Source organism: Kazachstania africana, chromosome 1 (genome assembly GCF_000304475.1).
Source record: "Kazachstania africana CBS 2517 chromosome 1, complete genome".
Taxonomy (NCBI): Eukaryota; Fungi; Ascomycota; class Saccharomycetes; order Saccharomycetales; family Saccharomycetaceae; genus Kazachstania; species Kazachstania africana.
In genome coordinates, this window is record NC_018940.1 from 706050 (window position 1) to 725259 (window position 19210).

A 19210-nucleotide genomic window follows, 5' to 3' on the forward strand; every position below is an offset into this window, starting at 1 on the left:
AGATAGAAGGCGCCTTTCACAGTATGGTATGGAAAAATTATAACTGCATTTTGAGATAACTAGAAAAGCCATCGAGTTGCAACTCATACAGGAGAGAGCAAAATGACCAAAGTGCAGGCAGTTGAATATGCGCTAAGCCAAATTCCCCAAATATTACCTTTGGAGGAGAGTGAAGTTAGAACTCTTATCGACCAAAATTTAAGTACTAATAAAGATCCCGAATCAATTGCAGAAAGCTTTCTTGATGTCTTAGGTCATGGCGATCTTTCATTCCAATTCGTCTTCCATTTTAATGAACTGCTTAATCAAGAAGAACCTAAAGAAAAAATTGCAAGTGGCATAATTCAAAACAATCAAGGACACCTTGAAAGGGAAAGACATGAGCAACCGACAACTGAATCGACGCCCGTGGTAGAGCCACCTAAAATAAACGAAACGATAGCGGTAAAGAGAGCTCAGAAGAAGGCATCTAAGCCATTATCTAGCAAGCAAGAAAAATTAAAATCCTTGGAAGAGATTAGCGATGCAGTGAATCTTCTAACAGTTACGCGGCCGGCTTCAAATGCAGCAGAATATAAATGCTCTTGTCAAGGCAGAAGACATCCTATTTTCACAGTGGCACCAAATTGTCTCTCATGTGGAAAAGTCATTTGTGCACGAGAGGGACTTAATTTAAACAACTGTACTTTTTGCGGGGCAGAGTTGATACCAATCGAAGAAAGGCTGGAGCTAATCAAACAACTAAACTTAGAAAAAGATGCACTGAATAAGAATGATACTGGAAACAGAGAAATTAAGAAAAAAACGAAGAAGAAGACTTATAAGATCTCATCTGGTATGGGTAAAAATCTTTTCAATGAGCAGGATAAATTGTTTGACTTTATCGAGAGAGAAAAGGAGAGAGAACGTAGAAGAGAAGAAGTCTTACGAGATAAGGAAAGCTTGGAAGATTCACAGAGGGAAACATATGAAAAACTAGATGCATTGGAAATCAATGATAAAGCTGATCAAGAATTGAAAGCTGCACAAGAAAGGCTAGAAAATTTATTACATTTCCAAGATACATCTGCAGAACGTACCAAGATTATTGACAATGTCAGCGATTTTGATATGTCTGCTGACGTTGGATTATGGGGAAATGCAAGAGAAAGAGCATTGATGCTGAAAAATCAGCAAAGAAATTTGAAGAAGTGGGAAAAATTAGAAAGCGAGAGGAATGGCCGGCGTGACAAGTACGTAGTCAGTCTGAACTTGGGAGTTGATGGAAAAGTCACAATGACTGAAGCTGTTAAAGATAATGATAATGTACGTGCTAACTCCGACGATGACTTGGAAAATATTTCAGATGAGGAAGATCTAAGTCATTTGAAAGATATAAAGACCTATAAGGACCAAATAAATTCCGAAAAAACTTTACAAGACAGAATCCTTCAATCCAACATTTGGGATCTTGAAAAAGACAAAAAGCAATTCGAGAGACCTATATATGTTGATGACGAAGACACTGTGGAGAACAATGGAAAGGAACTTGAGGAAATGAATACGCCGTTGAAACAAAGAGTTCAAATATCTAAAAATGATAGTACTTCATTGGAAGAGAATATTCTTGCAGTCCTATGATCAATCCAGTATACACTCATATATTCGATTCATATAATCTGTAGACTAAAAAAATATATGTACATATATTATACTATTCGATCTCGCATGACTCGAAATGTGTGTCCTGCGGACCCATTAAATTATATTCTGACACCTGCGCTAGATAAATAGAGAAATTCTTTCTCATCGCGTCGCTAGAAATAAAAGTGCCTCATTACTGACAAAATTTAACCACAAGCTCGATCATAAGAGTGGAAAACACTGGTACTTAGCAACAAAGTGGAAGCAACTGAAACGAATATGCTACCGGGAGTAGCAAAACGAAACCAAATCCTCAACCAACATGAAGCAGAGGTATCATGGTGCATCATATTCATTGGTTTATTGCGATAAAATATGATCTAGTTGATAATTATACTAATATACATGTTAAAATAAATGTTTCTTGTGTCGCAGAAAATTTTAATAATTAAATTCACTTGCACTCTCTCTTACAGCCATACGAGCTATACGCCACATCTTATTTTTAGAATTTTCTTTGCTTGGTCTGTTTTCACTATTTTGTTGTTTACTAGCATTCAAACCCATAGCTTTTGGTCTTTCTCTCAGGGCAAAACTCTTTGCTAGATGCCCTAAATGCACATACTTCACGTTGAAAAATTGTTTCTCAACTGATACATGAGTGGCATAAGCTCTAATGTGACTGCTATAACCTTTCATTGCAAGATCTTTAAAAGATGAATCTTCTAACACATGCCTTTCAATATTAAGATGCCATGTGGTTGCGTTGGTATCCCACTCTAATGAGGCTTTGTTATTATTCTTGTCACCCAAATCATTTCTGTCTACTTTCATATTGCTGAAGGATGGCTTCAATATGTCTTCATCAAATTTTAATAACTTCCAACCCATTGGATGATATTTTCTGATATAATCCATGTAACCTTCTTCTTCTCCAGGAAGTAAAAATAACAAACTCTCACCACTTTTACCAGCACGAGCAGTACGACCAATTCTATGGAGATGATCATCCACGCTGAAAGGAGGATCCATTTCAATGACGGTCCCAACATATGGCAAATCCAAACCTCTACTGGCAACGTCAGTACAAAACATGATCAAATGTTTACCGTTCGTTGCTTCATTATCTGTAGCAAAATGCTTCAAAGTTGAGGTTCTTATTTGCTGCGAAAGTGAACCATGCAGCTTGTAACAAATAATATTTGGATCCTGATCTTCACCAGCATTCGGAAGAGTCCCATTTCCCTTGGTAAGAAGTCTCACAGTGTCTCCAACTAGATTACGATAATTTGAATCAGTGGATGAAAATGCCTCATAATGGAAGTCAACGCTATCAGAACATGAAAGGAAAACCATAGTACGAAGTAGTTTTTTGTGGTTTCTCGTCAAATCCTTTTTTGTTATATTGATCAGCGTTGCCCCCAGCGTAACCAGTCTTAGCTTTGGTGGAACGATTGTTATCTTTTGTAAGAGTTGATCTGGTGCTACTTGAGTAGTTTCCTCTTTCTCTGAGCTGCCCTTCGTATTACTATTTGATATTAATTTATTATTCTTCAGTGCCACTTTACCTAGCTTACTGACGACGTCGTTAATAGTTGCACTACATAAAACACGTATTATTCGATGAGGCAACGCTGGATACATTTTTGTATCTAAATCAACAGAGTGAATTATCTCCATAATTTGTCTCACAGTTTCCTCAAAACCTAATTCCATTAATTTATCACCCTCATCTAGAACTACATATCTTAGAGTTGCTGCTAGTTGTTCGCGAATAACTTTTGTATTTTGAAGATGGTCTAAAATACGACCTGGCGTACCAATAATAAAGTTACAACCTTTGCGTAGTCTTGCCTTTTCGGATTTTTTGCGTTCCCCACCAATTAATAGGCAAGGAACCAAATAGTGGCAGCAATTTGCCAATGTAGAGGCCACATGATAAATCTGTGACGCTAATTCACGTGTTGGCGCTATGATCAAAGCAAAACACCCAGATTTACGATCAACACGCTCATTCATATTCAAAATAGAAGAGAATATCGGTAACAAATACGATAGTGTTTTACCTGAACCCGTTTGGGAGTGAATAAATAGGTCATTATCACTACCTTTAGAAGAAAGATTTGGGACAGCCAATTTTTGGATACTAGTAGGTTTCTTTATTCTCATTTTCTCAATTAGATGTGACAATATCGGTTCTTTTATACCCAAGGATTCGAATGAATCATCTAATAAAGGAGCATTGGAAGCAGTTACTACCGTGTCTTCATTTTGTGCATTCGAGTTCACAGAAGTTTCAATCTGTCTGTTAGAAGTAAATAATGAAGATACAACCTGACTACTAGGTGGTAAATTTGATTGCACTAAAGCCTGGGTTTTTGGTAATTCGTCATTGGTTCCAGTACTTTGAAATTTAGTGCCGCGATTACTAGATGGAGTATTCTTCCTTTTGTTTGGCATATCGGAAAGGTCTGCAGTAATTCTAGAGCTGTTGCCTCTGTTTTCAGTTTCTTCATGTGACCTTTTTCTATCCGTCTTCTTATCATCCATTGCCATTCTTAGTTTTCTTCTATCTTTCCATCTCCCTCCTGTAATCTTGTTAGATCTTTTCGTTGCGTTGGAACCACTCTCATCTGAGGTGGTAAAATTCAGTATCATACCATCATTATCGCTCATATTTATTCTATGGAGATTCCTGTGTTTCCTATATATACGTAGTAGCGTATGATTCTTCCATTATTTTTAAAGTTAACGCTAAAATAAATCGATGCTCTAAAAATTTTCAGCGGGAATATAATTGAAAACTAATATTCTTTGATATCAAATAGCATATTATTTGATGAAATAAAGTGAAAACCAAGAAGATTATGAGTGCCAAGAATAATCTATTTGTAAATGAAGAAGAAGAAGAGGAGAACAATGACCGTATGATTTCTGATGAAACTCAAACAAATTTAGAGAGCATTGATAGCGAACAAATGAACACCGAAGAAGATGACGATGATCCTATAGTAAAGGAAATACCGATAAACCTGGCGGGTAAAGATGAGAATTTGCATGCATTTCAATATGTGTCTAAAGCCAAACTCATAGGTGGTAAGCTTGCAGATCACCCTTTCATTGCAGCTGCAAGATATAAGACCAAGTCATCAGTTTGGGAGTTAGATACTCCATTAAATGAAAGTGCATTCTTCAACAAAAACAAAGCAGAGGAAGATTGGAATGATGTTAAGGTCCAAACTCTCAGAGGTGTCAGTGTTCCAAATGAAGGACAATATGCTGCATTCATGTCCGAGGGACAGGCGTACCTGGTACCGATCAAAACGATATGTCAGTTGCGACCATATTTCAAGTACATCGATGACATTACACAACAAAAGAAGAACGTGGAAGCAAAACAAAATCCAAACCCTGCAACTCAAAAGGCACAAGTGGTTACCATGTCTGTGAAAAGTGTAAATGATCCTACGCAAATCAGATTAGCTGGTTCATTATTAGCACATAAGGTTGTTGATGAAGAACAGCCTCTTGAATTGTCTTGGGCTGAAAATACTTTCGAGCAATTCAAGGCGTCTATGATCAAGGAATGTTCGGAGCATATATTGAAACCAACGGAGACAGAGCATGAGTATATGAAGAGTTTAATATAGTACTTCGTAATTAAAATTCGTGTGATATATATTTATATATGTGATTTCTGTGTCTGAGTGCATATAAGATTGTTTTTAGATCTATCAATCATACCACATCTTGATCAGTTCTTCTGAAACAGCACTTGGGGTTAATACACCCAAATCCGTAATCAATGCAGTGATATATTCGTGAGAAGTGTAGTCAATAGCTGGACCACGTAGAATATCATCATCATCGTCTGAACGACGAGAAAAGTCCAGACTTTTCCTTGCCATTGGTAAATCATCAGAAGATAACGGGAACATACGAACAAACTTATGACTTTCTGTGACTACATAGAAAGGTTTTCTAGCATTCTGTGCAAGAACACCGATTGAATTTGTTCCAACAATATTAATAATACCACCACTTTCTGCAACACCTTCTGCCCCTACGATAACTTTATCAACCTTATCAATAATAGAGCCTACCGCACTATCTACTACCATAGTAACGGGTATACCTTTCTTTTCTAAAAATGCATATAGTTGTTTACCTTGTATAGTAGGCCTTGATTCAGTAACGACACATCTAAATCTAATTAATTTTTCTGCAGCATGGCTCAATAAAGAGGCGACAGCTCTGGAAAACCCATGAACTAAAATAATATCATCATCTGTAATGAAATCAATACCTATTTCAGCAATCTTGTCACGAGACATTTTAGCCCTGGAGACGAATAATTGACCATTTTCTATTAAATGCTGTTTGCAATTTTCCCAGTCACCATAAAGATGTAAATTTCTAATAACAAATCTCATGAAAATGTCACAGCCTGCTCTCAAAGAAACAGAGTTAGGAATAGATTGAACTAATTCATCCACTGCCAGCTGTATTGTAGTTATGACTTCTGCGGCTGTACTTGGGTTTTTCACTCTTAATAATGTAACCAACGCTTCAATAGCAGCTATTGGCATTGTCATTTCCGAATCCTCTTCTAGAAACTTAAGATACGTTTGCGTAATGTTAAAACTTTCATCGTTCATCATCTTAGTGGCTTACGGCTTATAATTTTACTATTACTATCTTCTTGAATAGCACTCTTTCTTATATTGAAGTTTTCTTGAATCCATTAATTTTTTTCATCAACCACCTTCCTCCTCATCGCACACACGATTTGAAGCAAGAAAACGAAAGCGAAGATTTCCTCTATGAATTAAAAAAATGTCATACAAATGTCAGATTTTAAATGTATAATGTAGAATGTTATATATATGTAGTTAAGTCATGGATTATGTAGAAATGAATGCAATTTATTCTATTTGAACTTTGTCATTCAATAGATATACGGCGATTTCGTCACCGAAGTATTGCCTTATTTCCTTGTGTGAGTTGTCCAGATTTGTAATTCTTTCACATAATAAGATCAAATCGTAAGTGATTTGTTCTGGCACTCTTGAATCATGTTTATAATCTTTGTGATTCAATATGAAGTTACGTATAAAGTTCGCTGCTGTTGGAATGATGCCAGTAGCTCTATCAGAAATTAGCTTCAGGTAGTAATACAATCTTCTATTTGACGTAGAATCTTTCAATTCCACCCATGTTTTACTAACAAGTCCCTTGTGTTGTAATATTGCGTTGATGAAAGTTTCAAAGATACCATTTTCTTTGTTGTGGAAAATTTCATCGAGAGTATATTTATTAGATTTTGATGTCTCTCCATTAAAGTTACATTTCCAATTGAATTTAATTTTTCTCCCAATTACATCTCTCATATGAGCAAAACTCATATTTTCCCATACTTTTGACATCGGTATGTATGGTATTTTTTCATTGTATGATTCTAAGATGGATTCTACCACCAGAAACATGAAATTTGAGTATGCAGCGTTTTCGAAATCTGTTAATTGGACTTCTAATGGTCTAAATTCAACTCTCCATCCAGGAAGTGTTTTATTGTCAGGATTTGCCAATGGAGATGGAGGCTTGAATCTAAGAGTTTGCCAATTTGTTGATTGAATATTTTCAAAATGGTTCATGGAAGTTTCGCGGCTTTGGTTAATAGTTTCTTCGAACATTGAAACAGAATCTCTAATGAAAAGATGTGCGAAATGTTTTGCCATATCATAATCGATTGTAACTTTATCATTTTCCAATAATTTTTTCAATATTGTTTCACTAACTGGAACGTTTGTATCATTAAAATTTCTATTGAAAAATTTATTTAACCCACCTAGATATAAGTCTACTTCACTGTATCTAGATTTAGGAATGATAAAATCGGCATGTTCACTTGGATCGACACCTCCCATTCCATGTGGATTATATTTGGGTAGTAGAGGTTCAACACCACGTTCCCTTGGTGTACGACAATCCACAGCCATGGATATAACATTCCAACGAACGTCTTGATCAGCCAACCAGCCTTTGAAAGCTGGTGAGGCAGCTGAGAGAGCTAACATTATTGGTGCGAAATTGACTAAAGAATCGTAAAGAAATCTTGCCTTTTCCAGATTTGGAGCCTGATAAGTGGTCTGTAGACACGATGAGCCCATACCGAATCCCATTGCATCCATATATATGTGGCCTTTCTTTGCTGCGACCGATGATTCTAAATCTTCTGGTATGAACCAATTTCTATTTGGAGTGTCTACGGTGGTGTCATGATCCGGAGTAAAAGAATCTCTGTACATTGGAATATTGATGCAGACTTTTTCTCCACGTCTTTTTCTTATATTTGCAGTTAGAGTTGGAAATCTGACATGTCTATTAATGACTTCATCTGGTAAAAATTGAGAACGGGAAGCAGAATTCTTATGATTCCATACATTTTCTACGTTAAGAAAGTTTTTAGTACCTAAACCTGGAAATGCAGTTAAGGATAATGGAATTAAATGAGACTTATTATATTGATTCAATTTCATTTGAATAATTTTTCTTCTCATTTTCATATTAAATTCGACATAATCTTTAACGTAACCAGTATAAGGTAATTTTGGAGTTGCTTCAATCATGAATCTACCATATTCTGGATGAAATTCAACGTCATTAGCTTGGCAAACTTCAGTGTCAATAGTATTTAATTCAGTGATGATGACATCATGTAGAACATCTAATCTAGCAGAATGTTTTAAATCATCGATATCAAGTAGCATATATTCTAATTCATCACCCCATAGTAATGGATCATTATCTCTCTTTGAAGTATTCTTAAAGATGGTCAATAGTTGTTCTATACCTTCATTTCTGATATGGTTATTATATTGTTTGGATTCATCCCATGGTAACGGGGTACCTGCTGTTAGTAGCCCCATTCAGAATGAGAGAGATGGAATATGTAATGATGGCTGCAATAAGTTAGGTTGCCGTAATACAACAATTTTCCAGTAGGTTGAAACACACTTTAAAAAAATAAAAGTTGATAACACTGATAATAATAGTTTGCAAAAAGTGTATATATATTATATATATTTTCAAGAAAAATAATACTATCAAGAAAATACTTTAAAATCAATCATGGTAAGCTATAGATTGACTAATTGATATCAGCATATATCTACCATTCCTTTAATGAAGGGTTATTATTGAGAAAATCAATTTGTAATGCCATTTTTTTAAAGTTTGTCTGCGTTGGATGAGCGATGCCGTATGAAATTTTTCACTCCCTCCATGGAAACAAAGGAAATAAAAAAATTGCAAACAGCAGCAACAACAAATTTTCCTTCCAAAAATTTGCTGCTCTTCAGAATGTTTCGGAGGGCCTTTTCGAGGAAGCAAAGCAAAATTTTTTTTTATTCTTTTCTTATTTTTCGCCAATGCTTCCCATCGTTGGTTTTTTCTTCTTTTTCTTCTCACTTTATTAGTAAGCATTTGAATCGCATCACACTCTTTTGTTTTTCGGTTTGCGAGGTGGAAAAAAACTGTGGTAAATCAGGGCTGACAGGAAGAAAACAAGGGTTGGGAGTATAGGGCAGGGATCTTGGTCGGATCCATATTAGGGCTGGACGGAATGTTGGTCGGAATATTCACGTGATCATTAATTCCATTACAAAAAAAAAACAAAACAAAAATACTGTCGTTTTTAACGGATTCTTTTTCAATTTGCTTTTTTTTATTTTTATTTTTATTTTTTTATTTTTTTTTTTTTTTTTTTTTTTCTTTTTTAGTGCGGGAAAGAAAGTGGAAGACATGTAAAACAAACAACAAAATTATGGTCGTAGCTGCTGTAACTGCTTAAATAATCTTGATTCAGGTAATTCTTATTAAAGGCTGATTTTTTTGGGTATAGTCACACGATACACATACACCTGTAACTATCATTGGTATTACTTAGTTTTGGCTATTCCATATTTTTTTTGTACATTTATAAACTTCTGTTTCTCTATTCCTCTCAAATTGTATTTTAAATTCCCCTCCACAGGTCTTTTATTCATTATCCTTTCCCTATATTTTCTGCATTGCATTAGAGTAATAGAATTTTAATCTATCTCTTTTCTGACTTTCCCTAATTTCAAAGCATTTGATCCTTTCGTTAATACCCACATTCCCCTCATGTCAAATTCATTTTGGAAATTCAATCAAGACAGCTTAGTCGAATCTTCAGTCACAAGTATTCTCAATAATGCATTTATAAAGATTGAAAATAAAAACAATAATAATATTGAAGATAATAATAGCCATAATGAAGATGATGCTGACACTAAATTAAATAAAGTTAATCGTCGTCATCACCGTAGTACTAGTAGCATTACTAGTAGTAGTACATCTCAAGCTGAAGATATTGAAAACGCTACGGAGGATGATGATGATGATGATGATGACACTTTACCAATTAATGAAGAAGATTATCTCAAATATTATAAACCAAATTTAGATATTTTAAACAGTCTCTTGGACGATGATGAATTGTATACCGAATTAATGTGCTCAAATTTTAAACTTTTAATTTATTTGAAATATCCTGCCGTCCTGGAAAGATTAATCGATCTGCTAACCAATGAATTCTTTCTGACTGATGATGATAATGATAAAGAAGAAAGAGAAGAAGAACACGAAGAAGAACAAGAAACCACTCATTTAAAGAATGAAATTAACCATGATCAAAACAAACAAACCATTACCGTATCAGATACGACGTCAGAGGCTTCAGAAGAGACAAGTGTAACATTACCTCCCGAATCACAGGAACAAATTGAAACAAGAAGGGCTAAAATGGCTGCAGAGATTTTATCTGCCGATATATGGCCATTATCTTCAACTTTAATTGAAAATAAATCACTACTATTAAAATTATGGTCAATTTTAAAATTTGATCAAATTTCAATTCAAGCTTCCAATTATTTCATTAAGATAAATGAAAGGTTACTTGATATGGATTTGAAAAATATGTTAGATTTTGTCATTGACCAATTTGAAAATAATAATTTAATTCAAGAATTTTTGATGCACATCAATAATTCTTCAATTATGGACTTTTTATTGAAAATTTTATCTACTGATAAACCTGACTATTCAACAGGTATAATTAGGATTTTGAAGAAACAAAATTTGATATCAAGCTTAATAGATCGCTTAGATTCAAAAAAATTTGACGTTGCCACTCAAACATCATCCACAGACCTTATAAAAGCAATCATTACCCTTAGTGCTAATACCAATAATACAAATAATATAAACACAGAAATAACACTCTCAATTGGCCCAAATGAACTGACTAGAGAAATTGTCACTGCTGAAGTAATGGAAAAACTAATTAAGATAATGCTGCAAGGCGGAACTTCTCTAAGTAATGGCGTTGGAATAATTATTGAAATTATCAGGAAAAATAATTCCGACTATGACTTCATCCAAGTCATGTATACTACTTTGGAGACACATCCACCAAATGATAGAGATCCAATCCACTTAATACATCTAATCAAATGTTTCAGTAAATACATCGACAATTTTAAAGATATTTTAGCTAAAGATTGCAGTACAGAGAAGTTAATGATTCCCATAGGTGAGATTGAACCACTGGGTTTCGAAAGATTTAAAGTTTGTGAATTGATCGCAGAACTATTGCACTGTTCAAACATGACTCTCTTAAATGAAATGAATGGTGAAGCTACCATAAATGAACGTGATTTGGAGAGGATAAAATCTTTGAAAGATAAAGATGACACTGCGGACATTTCTGAACAATTCAATTCATTATCATTAAAGGCAGCAAATGCCGATGAGAATGAAGAGAATGATAAAAAGGACCTCGTTCAGGAGCATGACGAATCAAATCGTAACAAAGTTCAAAATGACCTAAAAATTGAAGATGAGGAGGAGCTAGTGGTAAGTATAGGACGAGAAGGCGAAGAGCATGACGATAAAGTTGAATTAGAAGAGTTTTCAGAGGAACAATTACGTTCGATGAAACTTCCCGGTGATTTACTTAAAATTGCCTTGAAGGACTCAGGTATAGTTAATGTTATCGTGGATATGTTTTTCAAATTCGAGTGGAATAATTTTCTGCATAATGTTGTCTTTGATATTATTCAACAGATCTTCAATGGTCCATTGAAGCAGGGCTTCAACAAATTTTTGATTTCTGATTTATTGGTTAACTGTAAATTGACTCATAAAATTATTCAAGGTGATAAAAAATGTCTGGATGATGAAAAAAAGACTGGTATCAGATGTGGTTATATGGGTCATTTAACATTGATAGCCGAAGAAGTTGCCAAATTTCAAGAATACATTGACGAAATGGATGTCAATTTCAAAGATCCTAATATTAGGCTGGCACTGAACGATGAAAATTGGCAACATTATATGAACTCAACTCTTGCTGAGAATAGAAATAATTTTAATACTGTTCTAGGTGATTTTGTATTAGACGATGAGGAGCAAGACACTGGAAACGATAGTAATAGCTTCGAGGACGACTTCATAAATGACGAAGCTAATCATAATAACAATAGTGAAGAATATGAGAATGACGATAGCAATATCCATGATCTGTACTACGATTCGCAGAATAATATTAATAGCGACAATGCCAATGAAGAAGATGAAAATTACGCAGAGTATACAGATCTTGATAATATGGATTATTTTGAATATATTGATGCCACTGGTCACAAAACTACTTTACGTTTAAATAATTCAAATGATGAAAACATTAGTAACAAAAGTAATGTTGATTCAAATTTAGGATCTAATAGCGAGGTTTATCAACATCAATTCGAATTTCCAACGAATAACACTGTATTCGAAGACGACGATGATGACTATATGGATCCGAATGATGATGGACAATCTTATGCCAAACCAAACAATCCATTATACAATGATATTCTGTTACAATCTAAAAGTTTGCCGTCGAGCACATCTGACATCGACGAGGGTGAAGAAGATGCGTTTACTGGCAGTGACATTCCTTTGAATAGATCATCAAGTAATGAAAATGTAGCACTCATTTAAATGCATATAGATAAAATAGACACTAATACTAATATATTTTCCCTTCTTATTATTTCTTTTACGTTATAATTAGCCATTTCTGGCTTCTGCCATCTTCATCTTCTTAAAGTGATACTAAACCCAGACATTGTGCGTTGCGATATTTATAATATCCAAGATGTTCCTGAAGACAAGATATTTCAAAATGAATCAAACGAGTAGCTGAGCGATGGAAGACTATGGCATTTAAGAAGCGCAATAAGATTAAAGTTCCTTCTCTATCAGCGCAGGCTGGTGGAACCAATGTTACTGATTCCAAGAAGCCTATACGGCTAAATCTGTCTTATTTAGAAGATGAGGAAGAAGAGGAAGATCATGCTTCGCTACAAATAAAGCAAAATCCTCTAAAGCAAAAGAAACCTCTGATACTCCCAGTTCTACCACATACTGTTAAGATGACATCAGCTGAAGTGGACGATGACGTCAGTCCAGAGAGGGATGATGAGTACAAAGATCTATTTAAAAAGAGAGTATCAAAGCCAGATGTTAAAATATTGAATTTGGAAGACAAAGGTATTTTCGAAAATATTGATGGGTCAGATGGAGATGAAGAATATATGAGCAAAGAACAGATCGAGAGGATCAAGCAACGACGTCGAAGGCCCTTTGAACGTGAAGCTCGCTCAAGTGAAAGAGAATATGTTAAACTTTTAAATGATGAAGAAAAACTGGATGTTATTGAGACAATCAAAGATAATGGAGGTTTTGAAAAACGGAATGGTGACAAAAATGATAATGAATATATATATGATTTTGAAGATGAAATTTTTGAAGACAAATTAGAATTGAATGAATCCGTATTGAGCTCTAAGGAAGTTGAAAAGAGAGAAAATGTTGACAAAATATTGAATGATGATGAGATTGGAGATGAATGGGAGAAACATATACTGAGTAAAACTAATAATGTTATAGACTATTCCGATTCCCAAGACAAAATACGACGGTTGCCAAAATTATTTGATAGCGCTATGGATGATGAAGATGAAGGAGCTTTATTGGCTTCCAAATTATCTCAAATTACCTTAGCTAAGAGGACTAAGCAATTACGAATTGATGCATTAAATAAGCAAAGGGTTGGAATCCTTGAAGAAAGAGATAAATTGTTGCAAAAGATACTAAACAAAATTAGATAACGCACACAAAAGTTGTAGAAATGAGAAAGCAACAACTAGAATATACAAATATACATATTTTTAAGAAGTGTTTGGCTAATGATTCAAAGGAATAGGCTCCCAAGAACCCCAATTATGACTGTTAAAATTACCTAAATCGATTTCATCATCCTCATTTAATATTTCTGAAACTTTTCTAAAATTTGAAATTTTTGAGGAATTTATCTTCCTTTGACAAGAATAATGATTGCTATTATTATTTACTTTTGCAGTGGTCGAAAAATCAGTCCCATAATCCTTGATATTAATTTCATTTAATATCGAACGTTCGTCGATAGTTGGAATTGCAGCGTCATACGGTGGAGGTGGAAAAGGAGGGAAAAGAGATGACATTATTGTATTTTTATCATTTATAATTGGTGATGAGGGTATAGCTTGAGAAGCTACCAGATCTATTGGTAGGGATCTTGGTTGATAGATATTTGACGATAATTTTGAAGATGCAATGGGTTTGAAATGAGTATAATTTTGAATATTTGTATCAGTTCTTACTGGTAACATTGGATCCATTGCATTAGTTTCTGATGACATGATATCTGAATGAATAATTTCATCTGGAAAATAAATATTTGGTAGAGTATCATCTATCGAATTATAATAATTTGGTAATAAAATATTGGCGTGCGAACAAAATTTATCAAGGATATGTAGTGGAGAATCAATTGATACTTCAAAGTGTTTTAATTTATTGTCGTCATTTTTGATGGAGACTCTAAAGGAGATTTTGATCCAATGATTAATTACGATACTATTAAAGAAAGTATCTGGATGAAGTTTACTAAAAGAATTAATATTTTTGGGCACATAAACTTGAAATTCAAAATTTCGATTACCAATATCATCAGTATCATTAGATTCTAGAAGATTATCGAAATCATTTGGATTTTGATACCTTGGATGCGAATCGCTTGATGATTTACCCTTTAATTCAGAAAGAAGATATTCTCTTGTGGCAGCCGATCTATGTAAAGATGGATCCTTTGTGGAATGATAATTTATTGTTTCTGTAATCCATACTCTTACTCTATGTACAATTACTTTATCCATAGGGATCATTGTAATTGAAATTGGTAAAAATCCATCAAGGATACAAATTTTGGAATGTATTACAATATTATAAAAAATTTTTGATTTCCAATCTTTATTTATTATTATTGGTTCATTTTCTTCAATGGAAGTATCTGAAGGTGATCTTATTATTGTAATAGGTAAAAGTTTAACAGATTTTGAATTAAATTTCTTGTAATTTTTGACAATTAATCTTAATTGATATTTGATTGAGCCATACGGTACTTCTATAGATTCTGGTACTGAGTGAGGTATAATATATTGGAAAGTATAAAAATACATTCCAGGTTGAAAATATGTAGGATCATTGGCCATATCAGATTTAGCGAATAAATTTTCAAACATTGATGAAGAAGAAGATAATGATGATGTCGAATGTCTTCTCGTAGTACTATTTGAAATGGGTCTATAAAGGGTTGCATTATCATGAGATGGACTTGAATTTGCATCATAAAAGGACCATTTATGATCAATAATTGAAAATGTTTCTATTTTATTATCTTTACTATTGGGCCATTCTAATTTTGATATACCAGATAATTGTAATTCTATAGATTTAAATTTGTAAGGTTTTATAACGGATAGAACTAAGTAACCCCTTAACACATTTGAAGAGTGAGTATTGAATATGGGATCATTTGGTGATACAGAATTTGGAAACCCTCTGAGATATATTATTGGTTCTACTAATTTCAAATAGATGCTGTAAGAATTACATGTTGCAATGGGTTTCAACTGTGATAGATTAAAGGTCTCTAGATTGAATTCTTCTTCTATGGGGAAGATATCATAGTACGACATTTGATCTGCTTTTATTTACAGTTCTAACTTGAAGAAATCAAAAAAGTATTGAATAAGTAGTATATATACTATAATAATCAAAGGGAGTTCCCCCAAAGGCACATCCACATACACTTTACATATACGTATATTTATACTTTATATTATCAGATGAAGATATATAATAGTATTGTAAGTTCTATCGAACAGGGACGTTAGCCAAAAAAAAACAAAAAAAAAAAAAATAATGATAGTCTTCATCCCCATCTTGACGCAATGACTTCAAATTAAGAAAAGGCGGCTGAGCAATACGATAATAATAACAACAATGATAATAATTGAAAAGAAAAACCACAAAAAGAGTGTTATGCAGCCAACCGATAACTTTATTACAGATCCTTCCATCTTGACTCCGCAGTTTGGCTGGTGAGAATATGAACAGAGTTGGCGGGTGAGCCTAACTTTTGCAGTTACAAAAGTTTAGGCTCACCGCTGCCCAGCAGGTGCGGCTGAAACAGTTTGGCAGCTACGTTTTTTAGGGTTTATTTTCCGAATTGCGGGGAGGCTGTGCTGCAGAATAATCCGTCATTCATGATGTCTTCGTGGAAATCGGAGATTAAAAGTGGCGCGTCATATCGCTGCGTACGTTATGTATGGCATGGGATGCTGTTGCCATCGCATTGGTTGTTGTTGTCGCCTCCTCCTGTCGTGTCCCGGTGCACCTCCCATGTAATTTGAGTAAGCTGCCAAAAATTAAGGGAACGACGATTTACTCTATTTAGACATTTCATCAATGAGGCTCTGCAATCTTGAGAAACTTGTCACCGCTATGTTCTCGTTATCATTGAGGTTCTTTAATAAATTGTTTACCTTGATCAGATCGTAGTAGTTGTCGTAGATAGTGTCCTTGATTAGATTATTCATCTCAATCTCTTTGCCAATAAGCTTGTTATGTACAACCAACAATTCTTTCAATGTCATCTCCTCTTCATTGAAGCCATTTCCCTCTTCTTTAATCTCTTTTGAAGCTTCTTCTTCTGTTTCTTCATCATCAAGCTTATAGTAATCTTTCAACAGCTGTCTCTTCGAGACATCCACAGTAATTGGTTTCAACGTCGACTGCTCTTCTTCTGCCCTCTTCGCTCTACTCTCCTTCTTGTGTGATATTTGCTCGGTCATTCTTAATCTATCCCTCTTCTATTTAGACTCTCTCAGTTAATTGACGTATATTTGATTAAACCCACCTCATTATAACTTCTTGCGCACTCGTCTTTTTTTTTTCTTCTTCGCCCTTCGTTTATCAATTTCTCTCGCTTTTTCTTTCTTTTTTCCCTCTGTTTTTTTTTTGTGATTACCATATACGTCAGGCACAGTACTGTTTTAAATATAGATTTCACATACAATAAATCATCAACATAACAAGCCATTTCTGTCAAAACATATCGATGGAACCCCCTTTGGTTCGATAATAGAACACTTCTCTCATGGCTCTACACAAAAAAAATACATACCAGTATCGACAGCGTCCCCCAATTCCAAATGCATCGGAGGACTCATTGAAAGCTGCTCAAGCAATATTCAAAAAACATACCGATTCAGTAAATCCAACTGTAAGAACCATAGAATTTCCTTCTAAAAATTACTATACCACTAATTCCTTCTCTTCCATCAATGCCGCTGTAGTCGCCGCTTCACATACGTCCAAGTCTAATACGGATCAAGACGTAAGGACATCCACTAGTAGGTTACCTTACAAGTTGAAGAGTAATAGCAGTGAGTACGTACCGAGACCATCAATAAATTCGTTAGCATCAGAACCTGTAGCGGTAAATACGGGAGTACGACCGGGCTCTGCTACAATAGCCGCTGCCCGAATATCAAAGTTGAATGCAAGCCTAAGCACAGATTCTTTAGTCGTTTCTAAAAATAATACTAATAAACTTAGTTCAGCTACTTTGGCAGCTATGAAGGCACAATCACATTTTGAAGAAAAGGAAAAGGAAAAATTAGCAGAATTATCAACAAGTGATGTCACCTCTTTACAACTACCACCACAAAAATTAGATCAAAGAACGTCATCAAATTATAGCTCACATTCAAGTGATGGGTTTTATCAAGAGCCTTCAATCAATAAGGACGTCATAGTTCAGCAGAAAAAACTCATTGCTCGCATGACTCCACCTTCTCTGTCAAACTTGCACATAGCTGATGAACTAGAATCCTGTGATTCAGACATTTCGTCATCCTGTATATCAGAAAGTGACGATGCTGAAGGTGATTACAGTACAGATGATGATGAAGAAGAAGAAGGGGAAGAAGGAGATGATGATGATATCTCGATTTATAAGCCCTCGGGTCCCGATTTTAGTTATGCTACTGCAAATCTTATTGCTCCATCTACAAGGCATGATAAAAAGAAATCTAAAGTTACGAAGTTGAAATCTAAAATTTTTAGACCTAAGAAACACAAGAACAGTGAGACTCAATTAGGTATAACTGAGAGTAATAAAAATAACCATGCGCACAACAAATTGAAAACTACCTTGAGAAAAAATGCTGATGGGTTTTCCATTGAGAATGATGAACTCCCGTCAACAGATTCAGATTCAGTGGCTTCTGATGTTCAATCATCAAATGATAAGAAGAAAAAGAAGAAGAAGAGAACAAAAATTAAAGAAAAATTGAAAAAGACGAATAATGAGATCAAAAATATTAAAAGTAACAATATTGACGATATTAGTAAAAAATTCCGCATATTTAATGAAGATAAACCATGGAAGTATCATCGGAACGTTGACTTTATAAATGAAAATGAACGTAAACGTTATGAAGGTGTTTGGGTATCCAATAGATTTAGACATTTGAATCTATTGGATTGGTGGCCGAATGATGCGGCAAATGATTTACCTTTGACCAATTTACTCTTACCAGAAGATGGTTTAATATTAGGCGCTGTGGTAAAAGATATTTGGACGAGGTCGAATTTATCAAATGAAACATTGATACAAATATACAATTTGGTTGATCAAAGAAAGGACGGCACACTAGATAGGAAGTCGTTTATCGTTGGGATGTGGCTAGTTGATCAATGTTTGTATGGTAGAAAGCTACCTGATAAAATTGATGATAAAATATGGGATAGTATTGATAAATTCATTATCAATATAATACAGAAGAATCAAAATATCATAATGAAAGATAATAAGAAGAAATTCAAACAAGAAATCAAAAACATTAAAAAGGAGCAGAAGGCTGCTCGAGCAAATATATGATACATTTCTATTACAACTACAAAGGTAATCCCTTTACATTTAATAAATAATTAACAGACTTATACTTAGTTTTTCAAATTAATCCGGATCGATCTTAGTTAGCCAGTAGCATAGCGAATCCGAGGACCTTTAGCATTAGTTAGGCCTCCCTCTAAATTCAGCATTTTAATTGTGGAACCTTTTACT

General features: G+C 34.4%; 10 protein-coding genes across 10 annotated transcripts; 5 read left to right on the plus strand and 5 right to left on the minus strand.

Moving 5' to 3' along the window:
- Positions 1–102: 102 nt before the first annotated feature.
- Positions 103–1620, plus strand: RQT4 (Rqt4p; the record flags this gene model as incomplete). Its single annotated transcript, XM_003954865.1, has 1 exon — positions 103–1620. The coding sequence occupies one exon, from the start codon at positions 103–105 to the stop codon at positions 1618–1620; it is 1518 nt and encodes a 505-aa protein (XP_003954914.1).
- Positions 1621–2064: 444 nt separating this feature from the next.
- Positions 2065–4299, minus strand: DBP7 (putative ATP-dependent RNA helicase; the record flags this gene model as incomplete). Its single annotated transcript, XM_003954866.1, has 1 exon — positions 2065–4299. One exon carries the CDS (start codon positions 4297–4299, stop codon positions 2065–2067), a length of 2235 nt encoding a protein of 744 aa, XP_003954915.1.
- Positions 4300–4490: 191 nt separating this feature from the next.
- On the plus strand, positions 4491–5273 carry RPC37 (DNA-directed RNA polymerase III subunit C37; the record flags this gene model as incomplete). The annotated part of the gene is made up of 1 exon (XM_003954867.1): positions 4491–5273. One exon carries the CDS (start codon positions 4491–4493, stop codon positions 5271–5273), a length of 783 nt encoding a protein of 260 aa, XP_003954916.1.
- An 84-nt stretch (positions 5274–5357) lies between these two features.
- On the minus strand, positions 5358–6284 carry GCN3 (translation initiation factor eIF2B subunit alpha; the record flags this gene model as incomplete). Its single annotated transcript, XM_003954868.1, has 1 exon — positions 5358–6284. The coding sequence occupies one exon, from the start codon at positions 6282–6284 to the stop codon at positions 5358–5360; it is 927 nt and encodes a 308-aa protein (XP_003954917.1).
- Positions 6285–6548: 264 nt separating this feature from the next.
- GSH1 (glutamate--cysteine ligase) lies at positions 6549–8552 on the minus strand (the record flags this gene model as incomplete). The annotated part of the gene is made up of 1 exon (XM_003954869.1): positions 6549–8552. The coding sequence occupies one exon, from the start codon at positions 8550–8552 to the stop codon at positions 6549–6551; it is 2004 nt and encodes a 667-aa protein (XP_003954918.1).
- Positions 8553–9789: 1237 nt separating this feature from the next.
- Positions 9790–12693, plus strand: KAFR0A03490 (SAPS family protein; the record flags this gene model as incomplete). The annotated part of the gene is made up of 1 exon (XM_003954870.1): positions 9790–12693. The coding sequence occupies one exon, from the start codon at positions 9790–9792 to the stop codon at positions 12691–12693; it is 2904 nt and encodes a 967-aa protein (XP_003954919.1).
- A 218-nt stretch (positions 12694–12911) lies between these two features.
- Positions 12912–13865, plus strand: NTR2 (Ntr2p; the record flags this gene model as incomplete). Its single annotated transcript, XM_003954871.1, has 1 exon — positions 12912–13865. One exon carries the CDS (start codon positions 12912–12914, stop codon positions 13863–13865), a length of 954 nt encoding a protein of 317 aa, XP_003954920.1.
- A 75-nt stretch (positions 13866–13940) lies between these two features.
- Positions 13941–15773, minus strand: ALY1 (Aly1p; the record flags this gene model as incomplete). Its single annotated transcript, XM_003954872.1, has 1 exon — positions 13941–15773. The coding sequence occupies one exon, from the start codon at positions 15771–15773 to the stop codon at positions 13941–13943; it is 1833 nt and encodes a 610-aa protein (XP_003954921.1).
- A 753-nt stretch (positions 15774–16526) lies between these two features.
- VPS51 (Vps51p) lies at positions 16527–16931 on the minus strand (the record flags this gene model as incomplete). The annotated part of the gene is made up of 1 exon (XM_003954873.1): positions 16527–16931. The coding sequence occupies one exon, from the start codon at positions 16929–16931 to the stop codon at positions 16527–16529; it is 405 nt and encodes a 134-aa protein (XP_003954922.1).
- Positions 16932–17236: 305 nt separating this feature from the next.
- IRS4 (Irs4p) lies at positions 17237–19024 on the plus strand (the record flags this gene model as incomplete). Its single annotated transcript, XM_003954874.1, has 1 exon — positions 17237–19024. One exon carries the CDS (start codon positions 17237–17239, stop codon positions 19022–19024), a length of 1788 nt encoding a protein of 595 aa, XP_003954923.1.
- Positions 19025–19210: the final 186 nt, after the last annotated feature.